Raw genomic sequence first — 21016 nt, forward strand, 5'->3', positions numbered from 1 at the left:
GTAGACATCAACACTATGCATCTATTGTTTAGGAGTTTACTTTTTCTCTGAATGCGTGCACCCTTATCACGGGCTGCGACAGGCCGGGACAACCCAGGGGGGATACTCTTACAAGAAACACTACGAGGGCACACTTGACAGGCCTGCAGTACGACAGAAGCCTTATATTCAGAGATCACGTTAGAACTCTAACACAACAAAGCAAAAAAGTGTTTAACTATTGCCTGCACTCAAAGGTAACCTTATGTGTTACCTACTGTTAATTTATAGCCAGCAAGGATCAACTCGCATAACTCCTTGGTAGTTAACTTTTACCTAACCGGTACACTATGTTTTAACATGCATACTCATAGGTTCAGACGAGATCGTTTATGTTCCACAAAAACAAAAACTGTGCAGATACTCCTGCCACTTAAGCAGAAATAGAACTTCTAGCAGTCAATCTATGTACAAAACCAGCACGTTTTTAAGACTGGATACCACTTATCTATTTAATTTCTCAGGCACTGTTAAAAGCATGTTATCAGCTATTCCAACGTTTACATAAGAGAAAATTATTTTACCTAAGCAGTTACAATGCCTACAACTTTGACACATCAGCCTGAAAAAACACTCAAATGTCTTAAACCTTGTTTATCATTGATTACATGTTACTTTTAATCTAAAAATTGTGCACAGTAATTATTATGCCATGTTACCACTTGTTGACATACGGTCTAACAATGCTATTGTGGCATGACAGACCTCACTGTTTATTAATGCACAAATAAAAAAAAAGGATTAAAAAAAAAAGAAAAAAACTGTTCGGTCCAGGTTATTAATTTTATAAAAAGTCGACCATTACAGTCACGAGTATTTAAAACTATATGTGAAGATATGGGTAGTCACCACTCTGCTCTTGCATTCAGAAGTCTGTAGGCTATCACGAGTTAAAGTCCTTGTTAAAATGCTTGAATTGCATCAAGAGTTGTTTGCATATTTCCAGGATCATAAATTTGGATTATCTGATCGATTAACAAACACTCTGTGGTTATCCAAAGTAGCATATCTTGCAGACATATTCACAAAATTAAATGGCGTGTATCACTCCAAGGAAGAAACACTAATATTTTTAATGCAAGTGATAAAATATTTTCACTGTCTCGTACGCTGCAGTTTTGGACCTCATCTGTTGAGCAAAATAATTTGAACTCTTTTCCAACACTTAAGAATTTTCTTGAAGAATCAAAAATTTCACTTGAAGATGAAATTTTCAATGAAATTGTAGATCATCTTTGCCATTTAATCACATCTATTAATCAGTATTTTCCATTCTTGAATGAAAACAATGAGTGGGTTCGAAATCGATTCATAAAATACAAGCCAGACAATTTTTCTGATGTCGATTTTGAGGATCTGATCGATATAACTTCTGACAGTCAACTAAGCCAAAAATTTAAAGAAGTTTCTCTTATTGCTTTTTGGGGTGATTTACGCGAAGAATACCCAGAATTGTCCAAGCAGGCAATCAAAGTTCTGTTGCCATTCGCCAGCACATACTGTGAAACTGGATTCTCGCTTTACTCTGCAACAAAAACAAAGTATCGAAATTGACTTGATGCAAATGCAGACATACGAATACAATTGTCAACAATTAAACCAGATATAAAAAGAATTTGCAAGCAAAAGAGAACATTACACTCTGCTCATTGAAAGGTTTGCGCTGCGCTACTCTACGGCACACATTTTTTTGTTGGGGTTCCAAAGTTTTGTTATACCATGTCAAAGGGTTCCAAAGGAAAAAATAATTGGGAAACCCTGCTCTAGGTCTGATTGACAGTCGCTAGAGGCGCTTCCGCACTTCTCACTGTGATTTTCAGTGAGAAGACGCCAGCGACCATAGGAAAGCATTGAGAATGCTTTCCTATGGACTGACTGAATGCGCGCGCGGCTCTTGCAGCGCATGCGCATTCAGCCGATGACGTCCAAAGGAGGAGGAGAATCCCCAGCGCCAGAGAAAGGTGAGTTTTTAACCCCTTCCTCCAACTTTAACCCGGCGGCAGGGGGGCCATGAGGGTGGAGGCTTCTCAGGGCACTATAGTGGTCCTTTAATTCATCAAGTGGGAAGCCAATCTCACACAAGTTTACATGCTGGAAACATCTGACGAGGAAGTGGAGCATTCACCCAATGATAAATCAGATCTGTAGGAAGACCTCCTCCCTCTTATTGGTAGACTCTTGAGATATAGATACACTGGACCTGGCCGATACATTAAAGTTTGTGCCAAATTGGAGAGAAATTATTGTATGGACTTTTCCAGCATGACAGATGAGCATTGGTTGCAGATTTTCTTTTTGTGACGTCTGGGAGTGGTGTAGTACGGACACACACTGCAGGCAAGGTGTTTGGACTTGGAAGTAGTCTTTTTAGGAGCCAGATAGGTGCTTTATCTTTGTACAGTCTCTCAGGAGAAACAGGACTAAAAAAAAATAGTAGCCAATAAATATATAATAAGCAGAAACAAATGGTTTTAAAGTAAAAACTATTAGTCTCACCTCAAAAATCTAATGCGTGAGATAAACTCTGACTAGCATCCTTGTTGTCAGGAGGATCAACACAGCTTTAAATATCAGTAGGATTTGAATTTTGTGGCAAATTTTTTAATTCCGATTTACAGATGTGCAGTGACATGATCAGAACTTCGATGGAATGCAAGTCCTCTTCAGGCATGCATTCCACCACTGTGCGCCGGCGCAAGGCCTGAATTTTGATATGCACACTCATGGGACCACCTTTTCCAGCTTACCAACACTCGGCTTAAAAGGAGGATTCCATCTTAGCTCCGTAACCTTGATGGTAGGAGCTGGGCCACTCTTTTTTTTTTTTTTTTAAATCTTACTTTATCTTTTTCAGATGCATGGGGAAGTACATTTCTACTGTGTACTGCCACCATATGGCAGGAAATATAGAAAATTCATATCATACTTACTGTAATTTTACAAAATATAAACAAGATAAAAAGATGGAAATATAAATTGGTGCTTCAATCACTTATGTGGGTTACTCCATCACAAACAAATAAGTGCAGGTAATGATAAAAATGGTGAGAGCACACACACTAGTAGACCGTTTTGACTTTAAAATGCAATACTATTGTATGTACCATTTAGATGGCAGACTTTAAGCTGATCACAAGAGACAACCTTTCAAAGTAATTAAGCCTGAGCCAGCTATTCGAGTGGCTTAGCATTGTGAGTGGGACAGTTTGTTCACTTTTTATTCTTTTATATTAACAGTAGTACTCTGTTTTTTTTATTTGTGTTTTTTAGGTATAATAATTTTATCCATTTTAAGGTAAAAATTGTATACTTTTGTGTGTGCTTTCCCCATTATTATTATTACCATAATTTCTTGCTATTATTCATGGCAGCATCACTTATGGGTAGCTCCACCTCCAACAGGAACAGGGCGGAAAACAATTAAATTAGAAAGTCTGTAGGAATAAAATGTCCCTCCTCCTTCTACCCAACAGCCTAGTTAAAAAGCTCTGAACAAATATGGGCAGAAAATGCAGTAAGTATGATATGAATTTTTTATATTCCTGGCGTATCATGGCAGCATCACTTATGGCTAATACCCAAGCTAAACAACAAAAGTGGATAGGAAAAAATATACAACCAGAAGAGTCATAATAATGCTGCAAACAGGGGGGCGGGGCCTGACAAGCTCACACATAATCCTGCTAAATAAAGTCTATTTCAGCTTTTTTGGGTGGGGCCTGAGATCGAATCAGCAGCCTACTGGGTCCCTGCCACAGAGGACACGCAGTGGACTCATAAGCAAATTGATAGAGGGAGGGAGAGGCGGCCAATCTCTGAACCCGGAGGCACCCCCGAAGCTGACAACACAAGCACGCCCTGTTACCCACCTCCATCCTGCCCCTCTGGACTGGTGGGGGAGATCCTGGTCCGCCCTGGGAAGGTTACCCCTATACTGCTGAAATGTGGGGTGAAGCTGTACAAGCAGAGAGAGCCAGCGGCAACTCACCTAAGATGGCAACACAGCATGTGCTGCTTGTCCCTGCGATGGTACGCTGGAAGTCCTGACAAAACTGGATCAACTCTTTGATGACTTCTGGCGCAAGTTGGGACACAGGCTGCAACCACCTGTCTTACTACAGCCAAATGCTTTCTCCCTCAGGTGACCACCTCCACACTCCCATAGGGAAGCTTTTCCTCAGGCTGTTCACAAGGCCCCAGCATGGCAGAGAAATGTGCACACAGCACCACAGAGACAGGTATAAGCAAGGGAAGGCCTAAAGACCTAAGGGGAATCCAGACAGGCTCCTGGTAGCTAGAAGAAATTTAAAAGTACATAGTGTATTCCAAATTTTTCAAATAATTATGATTAAGAAGCACTCACATGGTTTAGAGCCTATTCGGATTGGCTCTAATCACTTTCACTTTGTGTCATTCAGGTGACACACACCTCAGCATCTGAATGACACAAAGTGAAAGTGATTAGAGCCAATCCGAATAGGCTCTAAAACCATGTGAGTGCTTCTTAATCACAAGGTGTATAATTATTTGAAAAATTTGGAATACACTATGTACTTTTAAATTTCTTCTAGCTACCAGGAGACTATCTCTACCCCTAAAGCAATTTGGGGAGTAAGTAAACATTTTATAACGCTACACACCTTCACTACTACACACAGGTTGTGGAAATAGTGTACTTTGTATTCTCTAAATTTAGAGGGATTGGAGAGGTCCCACTTTTTGTGTGTGAGCTGCTGCATCAAAGAGCACCTGTTCTAACTTTATTTTAAAGCACCTATTCTGCACAGATCATGTTTTATATAAGAAAAACCAAGTGCCTTGTACGTTGCTCTCAATTCTCTTAGGTTTGAGTGGTTTCCTTTCTTTGGTCGACCATATCCCCTACTTCCATTTCGTGCCATAATGGGCTCCCCATCCGTGTAAGCTCATGTCTGTAGTGACAGTCTGGTTCCTCGAATGGGTATCCTGGAGACAGGTGTCTCTTTTTGACCCACCAATTCAGCTTGTCTTTTAAGGAAGTAGTAGGATTTTCTGATCTGAATTGCATACCTGCTTTTTTCGAATTTATGTAGAAACTCCATCCGGATTGGATGTATATTCCACTTGGTCCATTTTACTAGACCTATGGTGGAATTGCGTAAGCCCAGAAGGATCATAAAGTCTCTTGCTGAAAATATATATTTTTTTTTGGTAAAGGTTCAGAATCTTTACTTTATTATTATTATTGCCATTTATATAGCGCCAACAGATTCCGTAGCGCTTTACAATATTTTGAGAGGGGGGATGTAACAATAAATAAGACAATTACAAGAAAACTTACAGGAACAATAGGTTGAAGAGAACCCTGCTCAAATGAGCTTACAGTCTATAGGAGGTGGGGTATTAGAAACATTAGGATAGGAAATATCAGGTAGGAGTGAAGCAGAGCTGGAGAAGAGAGCAAAGCACTATCCCATAGGAGAGAGCAAGAGACAGGTATGTAAGGGAGAGATTACTCTGGGAGGCCATACGCTTTCCTGAAGAGATGGGTTTTAAGGCCCTTCTTAAATGATTGAAGACTAGGGGAGAGTCTGATGGCAGTAGGCAAGTTATTCCAAAGGAGAGGAGCCGCCCGTGAGAGGTCCTGCAAGCGCGAGTTGGCCGTACGGGTGCGAGCAGCGGTCAGGAGGTGGTCGCGGGCAGAGCGGAGGGTACGAGGAGGGGCATACCTCTGGATCAGTGAAGAGATATAAGAGGGGCTGGAATTGTTCAGTGCTTTAAATGTATGGGTTAGCACTTTGAATTGACTCCGATAGGATACAGGGAGCCAATGTAAGGACTGGCAGAGGGGCGAGGTGTGAGAGGACCGACTGGATCGGAAAATCAGTCTAGCTGCAGCATTCATTACAGACTGTAGCGGGGCAGTACGGCTTTTGGGGAGACCAATCAGGAGAGAGTTACAGTAATCCATGCGGGAAATTACTAGAGCATGGACAAACTCCTTAGTAGCATCTTGCGTAAGAAAGGGGCGGATGCGGGCTATGTTTTTGAGTTGGAACCTACAGGACTTGGCAACAAACTGGATGTGAGACTCAAAGGTGAGACCAGAGTCAAGTATGACGCCAAGACAGCGCGCTTGTAGGGATGGACTTATGTGGATATCACTGACTTGAAGGGAGAGTGAGAGAGGAGGATCAGTATTAGGAGGAGGAAAGACAAGGAGTTCAGTTTTAGAGAGGTTAAGTTTGAGAAAGCGTGACAACATCCAGTCAGAGATGGAAGAGAGGCAAGCAGTGAATGCTCTCCATCCTTTTCGGAGAAGTCACTGTCCATCACAGCTCATAAGAATGTCATTCTTTGGCTGGTATCATTAAGCTCTTCTCCATCCAGGTTATAGAAGACAATTGACCACAACTTGGGTATTTAAAGAAACTGCAGGATGAGATTATTATAAAGCTGTCTAGATGGTGATTATATCTCTAGATTCTGTTTATAAAGAAAGGTAACCATCACAATAAGAATCTTTGAAATGTTCTTGGAGCCAGATTCAAACCAAATCGGAGACCTCAGAACTGATGTCTCCCTGAGACCTGTCAGTATATTTATATCGGCAGACATTTTGTGCGAAAATAGAAGTTAAAAGAGTACTGCCAGTCACACTTAAAACAAAGCTGACTCCATTTTGGTATCTTCAGGCTAAGAAAGACAATTTCTTGCTTTATGTAACTCCAGTCATTTAAGCCTGAGCCAAGGAATGCGTTATGCAAACAAAGCAAGTGATAAGGAATGAAGTCTCACAGCAAGGATGGGGGTGGAATACAACCTAGAGAGACATATACACACACACATATATATATATATATATATATATATATATATATATATATTTTTAAGCGATAAAGTGGAGCACTCCAAAAGGACTTTTCAATCGTGTATTTATTGATACGAAAAACGCTTACATTAAATCATCTATTTCGACGTTTCGACCCCTCAGGGTCTTTATCAAGAACGTTCTTGATAAAGACCCTGAGGGGTCGAAACGTCGAAATAGATGATTTAATGTACCGTATATACTCGAGTATAAGCCGAGTTTTTCAGCACATTTTTTCTGCTGAAAAACCCCAACTCGGCTTATACTCGAGTCAATAGTCTGTATTATGGCAATTTTCATTGCCATAATACAGACTGGGGGCTGCAGAGCTGTACTTACCTTTCCTGCAGCTCCTGTCAGCTCTCTCCTCCTCCGCGCCGTCCGTTCAGCACCTCGGTCAGCTCCCAGTGTAAATCTCGCGAGACTTACAGTGGGAGCTGACAGAGGGAGCTGCACAGACCGCGCGGAGGAGGAGAGAGCTGACAGGAGCTGCAGGACAGGTAAGTAACATCTCTGCAGCCCCCCCACTGAACTACCAACCCCACTGGACCACCAGGGAAGGAGCCCCCCCTCCCTGGCCAGCTAGCAAGCAGGGAGGGGGGACGAAACAAAATAAATTAATAATAAAATAATAATTTAAAAAAAAATTAACATTACAAATAATAAATAATAATTAAAAAAATATGAAAATAATTAAAACAAATAATAAGTAAATAAAAAAAATAATGAAAAAAAAAAAAAAAATAATGTAAAAAAAAAATAATAAAATTGCCCACCCCCCCCCAAGGCTCTGCAACACACACACACACACACACACACACTGCACTCATACTGCACTCATACTGCACTCATACACACACGCTGCATTCATACACACACGCTGCATTCATACACACACGCTGCATTCATACACACACGCTGCATTCATACACACGCTGCATTCATACACACGCTGCATTCATTATATACACACACAGCATTCATTATATACACACACTGGAAATAAATATTCAATTAATATAATTTTTTTAGGATCTAATTTTATTTAGAAATTTACCAGTAGCTGCTGCATTTCCCACCCTAGTCTTATACTCGAGTCAATAAGTATTCCCAGTTTTTTGGGGTAAAATTAGGGGCCTCGGCTTATATTCGGGTCGGCTTATACTCTAGTATATACGGTAAGCGTTTTTCGTATCAATAAATACACAATTGAAAAGTCCTTTTGGAGTGCTCCACTTTATCGCTTGATATATATCCGGACGCTGGATGCACCGAAGGCAAGATATACTGAAATAACCTGCAGGGGTGAGTGCCTAAATTATCATTTTTTCTATATATATCACACACACATTTTTATTTATTTATTTATTTATTTAATTAAAACAATGTTAAACAAAAATCTGCTAACCAGTCAAGCCATAAGACTTGTTTAACATTGTATTAACTATCCACAGACTTCAGGTGGAAGGGGTTTTCAATCACAATTTTTCCCCACCATTATATTTATATATACATACACACACATATATATATATATATATATATATATATATATATATATATATATTACACACACACACACAGACACACTTATTTACTATTATATTAAACGCATAATTAGTATAATGTTAGACTATTCATTGATAAAAATCAATGAAAAATATATTTAAATGTTAGTGGAATAGAAATCTTACACACAGCTTCACACAAGAAGACCAGAAAGCCAGACATTAGTGACAGATAACACCTAGTAATTAATTTTACTTTCGGAATCTTACAACATCCCATTGTAATTAAAAGGGTGAAATTAAGGTTAGGAGGTGTCAATTCTAGAATTACGATCGAAATTGCCGCCACGAAGATGGGGTAAATCCTTTGAACTGGCAGCAAATTTGAGTTATACTGGCCATTTAGATAAGCCAAAATTACGTAAAAATCATTTTTAGTTAACTTTCCAGGACAAGAAATTTTGGTGATGTAAGGGCGCCATCTACTGACCAAAATCTAGATGATAGTCTGTTTTTTTTTTTTTAGACACTCTACAGCTCGCTATAGGTAGGGGCGTATAGGTGGGGGCAGTCCGCCCCGGGTGCCATCAGGAAGGGGGTGCCACCAGGGCTGGCCAGGCTTGCTATTCTGTGAGCTGTGTGGCTGCACCGGGTGCCATAGCAGCAGGGCGCCGGGCAGCCGACACAGCTCACACGCAGGGGCTGGGAGCAAGCAAGAGACCTGGCTGCACAGAGAGTTGTGGCGGAGCTAAAACGGCTGTGGGGCGGAGCTAAAACGGCTGTGGGGGCGGAGCTAAAACGGCTGTGGGGGCGGAGCTACATGCAGCCTCATACTGCTGCACATAGAGGGGAAGCAGGAAGGAGTCCCTGCTTCCCCAACTACAGCACAGGAGCCAGAGGTACTGAATCCATTCCTCCTCCAGCCCAAGCTTACAGTAAGTGAGAGTGTGTAACTGTGATTGTGACTGTCTTTGACTGTGTGTGTGTGTAACTATATGCCTGTGATTGTGTGTGTGTGAGTGTGTGGGACAATCTGTGACTGTGTGTGTGACTGTGTGTGTGTGTGACTGTCTCAAAAATAGGACCCGCCCCGGGTGCCAAATGCTCTAGGTACGCCCCTGCCTATAGGTCCGATCAACTACTGACTTACAGATAGTCTGTCCCTTTAAAAAGTAAGGACAAAAGAGATTCAGGACAGAGATTGAAAATACACACTCAATCCAGAGATTCAAGATCTAACATCTAACACTCTGCTCTCAAACTCTTTGACTGTCCTCAAGAAACTATCAACTCTCTCTTAAACTCACCTAATTCTTAATAATTTTCTATTGCATACAATCCTAATCATACTTTTATTCAATTCCTGGCATTATTCTCATCATTGGATAAGAACTGGTTTTATTTAATTAAAATTAATTTACATTTTACATAGCAGGAATATATGCCTGGATAAATTGTCAGATTTTAAATTAGAAATCTTAGTTAACTAAAGAATATATGGTTATAAAAATGCCATTCCTGCAGGTGGAATCAATTTAATTGTATATTAACGGTTACATTTACCAAGAGGTTAACATGACACGTTATCCAGAAATATTGACTTGTTCTGAAATAAGATGGTGTTTCTTATTTAGGAAAATAAAAATTTGGCTAATGTAAAATCTAGTAGATTTTTTTTATTGGATGGTTCCAGGAATGATTAATGATCTGGTATTAATATTGCTTTGAAAATTGCAACAGAATAGGAAATTATATGCCCGGGAGGATTGTAACCAGCAGTGGAATAGTTAATCAGGATCTAACTGATTTTATGGCTTCTCCCTGTGCTGTGAAGTTGAGTTCTGTGTTCAGTACCCTCCTAAATCTGGCTCTTGACAGTTGATGCTGTATTCGCTGAATTTGTTTAAACATTGTCATTCTGTTGTATACCTATGTTATACTAAATATTCACTGATTATTATCACGCATGTTACATATTATTGTCACAATAAATTATAGTTTTATAATGAAATTGTGATTGTGTGAAGTAAAATCCTCATAATGAACGTTCTGTAGGATTATATTCCCCTCCTTGTGGGTGCTGCTGCTGAGCTAATTAGGGGGAGGGCCCCTTAATTCCCACTGTGTGGGATTTGTATTGCCAATATAAAAACTCACTACTGACTCACAGAGCTCACTGGAGTTTGCTTGAAAGTAGGCTATTTCAAGTAGTATCTTAAGTAGGAGTTAAAACAACAGGAGTTGAAACTACAAGAGAGTTGAAACCAAGAGTGTAAATATGGTTTTGCTCCCTTGTTTTTTTGGTAACTGGGGATGAGTGCTAGCAAGATTGCAAGTTTTACTCAGTGTACATCGTACTGTGCTGCATGTATGCATGCCTGGATAAAGCTGTCCAGGGTCCATACCTCTGTGGTGGGTGTGAGCGAGTGGCTTTTCTGGAAGCTCAGATTGGAGAGCTGGAGAGGCAAATTGCAACACTGAGGGAGATTGACAATCTTGAGAGGAGTCTGCTGCTCACTGAGAAGAGTTTAGTGGGTGATGAGACAGTTGAAGAACTGGCACATAGCTGGGTAACAGTGGGGCGAGGAAGCAGAGGGTGAGGGAAGAGGAAAGGTTTAGCTAGTCCTGATCTTGTGCAGCCTAACAGATTTGCCAGTTTGAGTGAAGATTTTGGGAGCATCAGCTCAGGAATAGCTGTACTGCAGGAAGGTGTTCCTTCTAACAGCTGTGGGAACAGCCCCCCTAGTACAGGTCGGGTTAAGAGGGTAAGGAGGTCACCTTGGCCAATATAAACTTCTTATTTATATTGTTTCTATTTTATTGCTGATGCACAATAAAGACAAAATGACCAATCATTTATTTCACAACATTCTTAAGAGTAAGAGATGCAGATGGAATTAGTTTACAACCTGAACTAGAAAGAGGATTGAAACTGTGCATTTGATCAGTCAAGCTAGGCTTATAGACATTCAAAAGCCTTTTAGAAAAGGGTAAACAAATTATAAAAAAAAATCAAACAAATTCCAAAGACATAAAAGGGAGAAACATTTTATTTGTTTAATTTTCTTCACATACAATTTTACAATCCAGTGTTGCAGAAAAACCAAGACTTATAAATCAAAATGTGCTGAACATACCCTTTATTATTCTTTACCCAAAAATCAATTCAGTCTTCCATGCACATAAACTAAAAAAGAAAAAAAAGCCACACAAAACAGTCATTCACCTTGCGCAACACATGGCAATCTACAATAAGATATTACATAATACAGGGGGAATTTTATAATTTACACAAAGCTGCGCTCATTGTGCATACAGTGATAGGGCAGTACTTAAAACATGCCATATAAATCTAGTAAGAGACCAATGGCTTGTCAGTACTTTCATATAGATGGGAAATCAAGAACTGTAAATAAACAGGCATTTTGAATTAGCTTTATAAAAAAAAAAAAAAAGATGCACTTAAAACCCAAGGACAGATATCGCAAAATATGTTACTATAATGCATGGGGACAACCTGCTCAAGTAAACAGGCTGGCTTAGTTGCTGAAAGAAACATGCTCCAGCAGTAAGACAAGGCAATGTCAAAAGGTAAATTTTATTGTAGTAATAATGAGAGAACATAACTACCAGACAGCAATCTGATGGCCTAGGCACCAACTTAAGTGCCTGGCCTCAACCTGATCAGCTGTCAGGAAGTGATGATAAAATAGAGTGCACAAGGCAGCAACATGGTCTTATTTTTGCTTCTAAACATAATAAAGCTAGTTTAATGTCATGTTAAAAAAGGAGAACACTGAAAATACAAATCTGACAGCAAGCAGAAAGAACGAGGGGAGGCCGATGGTGGTGATTGATGCCGAGTGGCACAAAGAAGACCGGTATATACTAAGGATCTCTTCTGGAACAAAGTACATGGAAATTGTTCCCTCTGCTCTCCATCGTCACCTGCAATAAAAGATGGAGTTGTAATTCTCCAGATAAAAAAAAAAAAAACATTTGATTGGAAGTGTTGGGGTGGGAGGAACCCAACAATAACCAATAAAGTCATTAACTCTGCACTATAACCACAACAGTCTGCTGTCACTTCCTCCCAGCAGCATTTCTTTTTTTTTTTTTTTAAAAGGGGTACGGTTGCGCTATTACACGCCCGCAGCGCTTACCAGGCCCCTGAAGACATAGGGCTCATCGTGTGGCCCTAAATGCTTGGGCCACCTGACAGGCCCTGGTGTAGATACACCTGCTGCAGTTTCACCGCTCCACGTGGGGCCTGGGTGGCTGGGCCAGTGACAACCGTCATGGTTGTCACCCCCTGATGGCGGCCCTGTATGTAAGTGTTTGTCTGTGAGCAGAGTACTTGAAGAATAGAAGAAAGAAGGCTCAGAGTACTTGTAGAATAGGAGAAAGAAGGAGTGGAGTACTTGTAAAAAAGGAGAAAGAATGAAAATAAAAAGGAAAAAGGAGGGAATTGTTGTTGGCTACTAGTAAGTGTATTGACAAACCTATTGAAATTACTTCATGATCACAAGGACAACTATGATGAGGTCCCTTTAAATTGTAAAATATTTTCAAAGAAATTTTTTTTCCAAATACATTTGGACTGGTGGAGTTCTGTTGGATCACTAAACAGTGGGTCAAGTAACATGTGCAGTAGGGAAACACTCACCTTTGTGACTCAGCTAGAGTTCCTTTGACGTACATTGTCATGGTTTGCTCCAGAGTTGCTTTTCCTATAAATGGAGAGAAATAGGGTAGATTTACATACAGAAGTATATAGCAATATCCAAGCAAACAAATTAACCTAAACACATTCTTCTGACCATTGGAAATTAGTTATCTGGATAACAGCTCTAGTATGCTTTTCATGTCGTTTACTTAAAGCAAAACACGACTTAAATGCTGCAGACTATTCAAATCATGTTCAAACAACAGAGAGAACAATTTTTTTTAAGGGTCACTATAGTCACCAGAACAACTACAGCTAAATGTAGTTGTTCTGGTTTGTAAAATCATTCCCTGCAGGCTTGTTGTTCTGTCCTTTCAGAGAAAATACAGTGTTTACTTTACAGCCTAGGGATACCTTCACTGGCCACTCCTCAGATGGCTGCCAGATGTGCTTCCTGGGGCAGTGCAGCACAGTGTACAGCACTGCCATTCAGTGTCTCCACCCTCTGAGACACTGAACTTTCTTCATAGAAATGCATTGTTTCAATACGTTTTTACTTTATTTAACCCCTTAAGGACCAAACTTCTGGAATAAAAGGGAATCATGACATGTCACACATGTCGTGTGTCCTTAATGGGTTAAGGGGCCAAATAGTCATTTTAACACTATAGGTTTAGGAAAAAGTGTTTGTTCCTTTGAGAGACTGTATGACTTTCTTCACAGCTCACATGGCCAATAGAAGAACAAATTTTATGTATTTATAGCAGATGCAATGAGTTTGTTCCACAATTCATGGTGTGCACATCTTAAGACCAAAAAGTCGTGCAAAATTAGTTGGGCCTTTTAAGCAACAACATATCTAGGAACCTATATGAACTTTTTTGATTGTGTGTCCATCAGAGAGCCAGCCATTGTGCTGGACAAGCCTTTATTTTGTGGTGGACCCTTGTACCAGTACTGTCCCCCTGGTTCGGTACTTTCCCTTCTACTGAACAGATTACTGAACATATGCTCCACTTGTCGACATGCCAGGAGAGTGCTATTTGTAGGGAAAGTACTACTAAATATGTGGATCAATCGCATTCAAGCTAGAAACACTACACATACGGAGTTACTGGTTATAGTGTGCCTGGGGCAATATGCAACTCAGAGCGCTTGTAAGGGGAAGCCAACTTTCCCTCCAAGCCACATTGCGCTCTCTCACACACACACCTCAGTCCAGATTTTATTTTCTTCACTAAAAATAAATAAAACTTGCGCATGTGCTCTAAGCCAGCAAAATGGTCAAGTCACAGGTTTCTTAATGAGAAGCCTGTGTTGGACTGCTTGTGTCCCCAGTGACATCAGGAGGGGACATAGAGGAGCAGGACCAGGAGGAGCTAGCCCTGGCACGAGATTGCAGGCAGGCAAAACTTTTTTCTAGGTTTTACATTAAATAAAGAGTGGGGACAGTAATTGAGCTAAAATTCGCTCTCCCTCAATAGATTACAGAATCAAGAGACACCCCAGTCCCCTAAATCCCTTCAGTTTGTCCCTTTAGGTTATTTATTGCATGTATATGAGAGTCAGGATCCACATAGCCCTATAATTTAAGGCTGGCATAACGTATGTCTATTGCATCAGTGGAAGCAAAAAAAAAAAGGGTGAGATCCATACGCTCATCACCTGTAGACCTCGGTGCACTGGACCTAGTTGGCAAATCCCTAATCCATATAGTTAAAGCAAAGTAGTCCAAGCACTGTATCTGTCTGTTTTTTTTCTCTCCAATAAATCTGATGTATTAAGACATTGAGTGCCTGGACTACTTTGCGGTTACTATTGCATCAGTGGAGAGATTTGGGTGTAGCGGATTAAAGGCACCATTAGTTATGGATTGTAATGCCTATTTTCAGTTACATAGCTGAAAAGAGACATGCATCAAAGTTCAGCCTCACTCACATATGTTGCTGTTGATCCAAAAGACAAAAAAATACCAGTTGTAAGTGCTTTCCAGTTTTGCAACAAACTAGGAAAAAAAAAAATCCTCCTCGACCCCAGTACGGCAGTCAGATCCCTCCTTGAATCAAGAAACGGTTCCTCAACATATTAAAAAATAATTAGAAACTGCTCTAATAGGATATATGTGTGTCTGCAGCACATGGTAAGAAGCTTCAAGACCCACTGACCTATTGCAGAATAGGACATACAGACAATAGATACTTTAAACCTGTTAATATTACATGTACTTACAAAGGTGCAGATCCGCCATCTTCATCTTGAATGATTCATGAAGGGGGGTGGGGGGGAAGGACACAAACAAATTACAGTTAGAAGAGGTCTTAAATACATTAGCATCTTTTATGATTGTCAGGGTAAGAGACTGGAGGACAAGGCAATATTCTAGCAAATGCATTTTGTTACTCCACCCCCACACTAATCAACTAAATAAAGCAAGAGGCAAATGGTCTTGGGAGAAAAGGGAAATTTACTCTTACCAAAGTAAGATTTTTCACTGCCTAAAGCTAAGGGACAGAGCAGAGAGATGCATTGGACTAACAATGATTTAACATTAGCGCTACATGGTATTAAAATTTATATGAGTAAAAAAAAAAAAAAAAAAAAAAAAAAAAAAGAGCATAGGATGGAGATCCAATTCACCAACTAAAAGATTGTCATAATTGGTGGTGGGCAGTGTTATTTATTGGGTAAGATTATTCAGTGCTCTGAAAAAATGATTATGCAGTGTTGGATATTTTATATAACGGGCCAACCCAATGCTTCCCCGCAGGGAAGTATTGTGAAGCTAGTGCTAAAGTGCAGCAAAATTGCCATGTTGCAAGTCAGTACAACTCTATAAGGAATAAGTGTCTCCATGCAGCGTATGTGACTATAGTGGAAGCAACTAAAGGTGGACTTAACAATGCAAAACAGAGCCTGTCTTTGCCCAAGCTATAGTGGTTGTGGTGCCTAAATAACTTACACACTTTTGAATCTAGTTCTATATATAGTCTAATTAAAAACATTCTGCATCTAAAGCACACGGATTCATTTCTGGTGGGAATCTTCTATATCAGCGGACACACATTTTTTTCATAAGTGCATTACTTGTCTCACAGAAACTTAACTTCATACAGACTGTAAAGCTTCATCCACGGCCCACTTACATACGCAATACCATTTGATATTCGATGAATAAGAAAGAAAGCTCTAAAAAGAAACCTAGTATATCTCAACACTAACAGACTTACCTTCAGGTGCCTCATCTGGCTTTCTCCTTTTCTCATAAATGAAGATGATTGTAACCAGGATGATAACTTCAGCAACAATGCCAAGGAAAGGCCAGAGGGCAGCAAGACGACTGCGCACACGGAGGGAGACTGTGGCCCCTGTTGTACCTAGGAAGTTTGTTCCATTGCAAGCATATGTACCCTGGTCAGCCTCTATATCCAACTTCAGGATGCGAAGTTCTGTCTTATTGCCGCTGGACTTTATGATGAAGCGATCTTTACTTCCATTCACTATAGGCTGGAAACAAGAGTTCATAAGAAGTTATATATAGCTAATTTAGGTGGATATTTGTTTTAGTGGGGAGGATATAAGGCATTAAGAACAATGCATTTTTTTTTTGCATGTCTGTCTCATCTCCTCACGATCCTTATTGTGCTGATCCTGCATGTACTGAGAAGTCTTCCACTACATCCCCAGAGATCAAACATACACAGAACTAAAAAAACAGCATGTTCTAAAAACAAAATCAAAACACTTCTTTCCTCAGCGCCTTCCGGCCAGCAGGTGTCCCAAGCAGTGGGAAGCCAAGCTCAATGCTTCTCTGAACAAAAATAAGTAAATAACCCTGTATTCAAGATTTGCAGAATGATTAAACACTAACTACTTCTTACTGTTCAATTATAGAGCTCCTAGGTCTCCTGGTAACCAAAGGAGACTTGGAGAGATACTTAGCAGAAGTCAGGTAAGAAGACTAACCATAAACAAAAATGAGCATTTTTAGAAACTTATTGTGCACTATAGGGGTTACAGTATTTAGGGTGTTCATTTATGTTTCATTTAGTGCCGTCAACAAAACAATGAGCATTCTCTCTGAATCAACTACATTTAAAAATCGATCAGGCAGGATTTACCTACGTTTAGATCACAGGTTTCCTCAAATTAGCCTGCTGTACACAGTTGGATTACCATTAAATACCACAAGTATATCTGATATGACTTGCAGAATCCAGCTGATTAACAAGGGTGACTGGGTCACTTTGCAGGACTTTTAGGGATACTGTAGTGCCCTCCCCTCCCCCCATGTTTTCCTATGGGGAAAAAATCTGATGCTGGAGGTCCTCCTGTATAACGTGAGGACATCAAGCGTCAGATAACGGACCAAGAGTGTTACAATTCCGGAAGCGTCCCCAGTGGCTGTCTGGGCAGACTTAGTGCTGCAATGTAAATATGGTCTACAGTGTCCATTTCATGTCCTTTTTCTCATTTAAAGTCTTTAAATAGTTAATTTATCTATGCTAAACTACATCTTTGTCCTAGTTTATCGTAATTCCCTCAATCTTTGGTTTGAGTAATGCTTTCCTATGGGCGGTTTGAGTAATGCTTTCCTATGGGCGGCTCTTGCCACTCTTTCAGCGCTGACGTCGACAGGAGGAGGAGAGTTCCCAACACCAAGGGAGCCCGGCACTGGAGAAAGGTAAGTGGCTGAAGGGGTTTTAACCTCTTCAGCCCAGCAGGAGGGGGACCATGAGGGTGAGGGGGGGGGGGGGGGGGAACGACGATGACAAAGAACTACATAGTGCCAGGAAAACAAGCTTGTTTCCTGGCACTATATAGTGGTCCTTTAAGGACTGACGCAGTTGTACAAGTTGTGATCAAAACAATACCTTGAATTTAAGCTATATATCTCTGTTCAGGCGTAATTCACGTCTTTCATATTATGTGCACTGATCATATATTTGTTCAGGAGAAACAGGGCTTTCATGTCAAATCAAACATTAGTATATTAAACATAATTTAATATGAATAAAATGTATATTTTTTTAAATTAAGACTTTTTCCATGGCATTTTAACTGAATTTCACAATACTGTTAGCGGTTACTGCAACAAAGTACACATTGTATTCAGCGATGTCTCACGAGTAAAACGGTACCCCCAATGTACAGGTTTTATGGGGTTCTGGAAAGTAACGGGGTCAAATATAGCACATTAATTTTTTCAGTTTATTCACACTGAAATTTGCCATACTGGTTATGTTGCCTTTGAGGCCAAATGGTAGCCCAGGTATGTAAGTTACCCCCATGATGGCTAACCATTTGCAAAAGTAGACAACCCAAAAGGTATTACAAATGGGGTATATGTCCAGCCTTTTTTTAGTAGTCACTTTGTCACAAACACTGACCAAATTTAGCCTTAATATTTGTTGTGTTAAAAATGCAAAAACCTAAATTGAACGCTAATTTTGGCCAGTGTTTGTGACGAAGTGGCTACTAAGAAAGACTGGACATACCCCATTTGCAAATGGTATGTCATCATGGGGGTAATTCTCATTCCTGGGCTACTATACACTCTCAAAGGCAACATAACCACATGGGGAGGGGGGCCGGATCAGGCAGAGGGGTCTTGCCTGAGCTCCCAGGCAGACCCCAGGATCGTGACTGCCGGCGACCTGATAAGTATGAAGGACGACGAGGACATTCTATGGCGCCCGCGTTTCGGACTGCTCCAAAAAGGACGGCATAGAGCGCCTGCCATCCTTAAGGTGTTAAAGCACTTCAGATTGTTAAAGTGCTTTAAATGTCTGGAGTCTCAAGTTTTGTTTTGTTTTTCATCTCAACAGAAAATTACTTTTTACAAAAGGGGGGTAAGATGCATGCTTTTTGTTTTCTTTGGAAGTATGTTTGTATTTATATAGCAAAAACATTAAATCGTGCTTTAAAGTTATAGAAAGGGGATATTTAGAGGTGAAGAAAGCTTGCTCAAACAAACTTCTAGATTGACAGATGTCTTGTCTAAGAACTTACTGGTGAGGTGGTCTGACTAAAAGAAATAACATTATATATACACTGAGTGTTCCTTCAATACAAACCTCAATGCCTCCTTCAGTGACCAAGGACCATGCCCAGAGTTCCACAGGTGGGAATGAGCTACTTTTGCAAGTCAGCACTCCAGTATCCCCTTCATTACCATGCTCAGATTTCTTGTATGCGACAACATGAGGGGAGACTGAAAGATAAATAAGGAACATGAAAAACAAATTTAATGACCAAAAGCCAGGAAACCCATAAGGAGTAGTGATCATCTAAATGCACATTTATTTCAGCTACATGAATATGCTTTGTGTATTTGGCATCGCATTAAGTTTGTTCTTGTGAGATTAGCTGCTAAAGAATGTTGCAGCTTAGTGGGTTTACACAGATTTAATATCGGTGAAATATTGGTTCTCAGGACTTACCAGTCACATTAATCACCTCAACGACTTCGGGAGTAGTCAAGAACTTGCAGGTATATTGCCCAGAGCTTTCTGCATTCACCTCTGAAACACTGAGATAAAAGTAGTAGAAAAGATTATAAACAAACAAGACTACTTCCTTGATGTTTATTTTAATATAGTGTTGGTCTTTTGCAGCACTGTCGGCATTAGAGGAACAAAGGATTAGAAGGGCAATAGTGGATGCAGCCAATTAACAGTCCTGTTTTACCAACGCTGATCACAGTTGAGATGTGACAGGAATTTAGGTCACAGAGGGAAAATAAATAAATTAGTAAATGGCTAGTCTACCAAGAGAGGATGGGTGGATGTGTGTCACGTCTTCTCTAAATCAGGCCATGCATTGTATATGGGCAACAATGTTTATAGAAGCTGACAATGCAGATAAGCTAGGGATTTCCAGGAATGGAGCATTTTACAGGCCTAAATACAACAATCAAAATGTCAACAGGAGACTTTTTAAGCTATATTACAAATTTGTGTGGTATGTGCCTTATTTTAACACCATGGATAAATTGCTACCAACAGTTAATATAGTAATATATAAAAAGAAATAAAGAAATGTGACTTCTGATGTATTGTGCAGATTTTCTTCTGGACCTGACCTGCCACATTTGAGTTTCAATTAAAAAAAAAAAAAAAAAAAAAAAGGAAGTGACTAGTGACTGCCCCTTACATGAAATATTTAGTACTAAAGCATAGTGTAGGTTTATAGTTACTGTAGAATTCCCCATAGTATAATACAACCCAGAATGTATCAAGACTTACTTGTAAAACATAATTTGAGATGAGTCTTTGTCTTCCTGGATCACTTTGCTCCCCTTCAACCATTCATGACCAGAAATTGGCAGGGTTGGATCGGTCAGATTACAGCTTAGGATAACATACGTTCCTTCCACTATTTCTTCCGGAGAGTTTGTTATAATAATTGGAGCTGTAAGGAAGAAAACACAAGGTAACAATGAGAATAGTTTAGATAAATGCTTTTAACAGTCTAAAAATGGCAACCCTTTTGCACCCCAAAAGGATTATATGGTCTATATTTATCCATGAGGATCAGCAAGCCATCTCGGGTGAGCTCCATATAAAAGGTTAACAAGTTAAGTGCCTACAGTGAACCATCACCATCTATAATGGCAAAGCCAAAACCATTTCTATCCCAGAAGGCCCTTCTAACTCTACCTTAACCCCTTAAGGACCAAACTTCTGGAATAAAAGGGAATCATGACATGTCAGACATGTCATGTGTCCTTAAGGAGTTAACTAGTCAAACTCATGTAATATTTAGTGTGGTGTATAGTTTAACTTTGCATAGTAATTACAGTTTACTTACAGTGAAAGCAGATTTGAACTTTTAAATAAAAATAAAAAAAGCATATATAAAATAATGGAGTTTACTTTTACAACCAGATTACCACCACATTTTAAATGGAGTGAGGTTTTTCCAGTTTACAATTTTGTTTTGTCATTTCCCTAT

General features: G+C 39.9%; 1 protein-coding gene across 1 annotated transcript in view; it reads right to left on the minus strand.

The window, feature by feature from the left end:
- Nucleotides 1-11429: 11429 nt before the first annotated feature.
- Nucleotides 11430-21016, minus strand: part of BSG (basigin (Ok blood group)) — a 62019-nt gene continuing 52432 nt past the window's right edge. Inside the window, exons 3-9 of the mRNA XM_063456566.1 lie at nucleotides 20308-20473; nucleotides 19504-19592; nucleotides 19138-19274; nucleotides 16291-16567; nucleotides 15293-15317; nucleotides 13064-13127; nucleotides 11430-12345 (exon numbers count right to left, since the gene is read on the minus strand). Of these exons, the coding sequence (XP_063312636.1) occupies nucleotides 13073-13127; nucleotides 15293-15317; nucleotides 16291-16567; nucleotides 19138-19274; nucleotides 19504-19592; nucleotides 20308-20473 (749 nt within the window). The 3' untranslated portion in view covers nucleotides 11430-12345; nucleotides 13064-13072. The remainder of the gene's footprint in view (nucleotides 12346-13063; nucleotides 13128-15292; nucleotides 15318-16290; nucleotides 16568-19137; nucleotides 19275-19503; nucleotides 19593-20307; nucleotides 20474-21016) is intronic.

This window comes from Pelobates fuscus, chromosome 5 (genome assembly GCF_036172605.1).
Source record: "Pelobates fuscus isolate aPelFus1 chromosome 5, aPelFus1.pri, whole genome shotgun sequence".
NCBI lineage: Eukaryota > Metazoa > Chordata > Amphibia > Anura > Pelobatidae > Pelobates > Pelobates fuscus.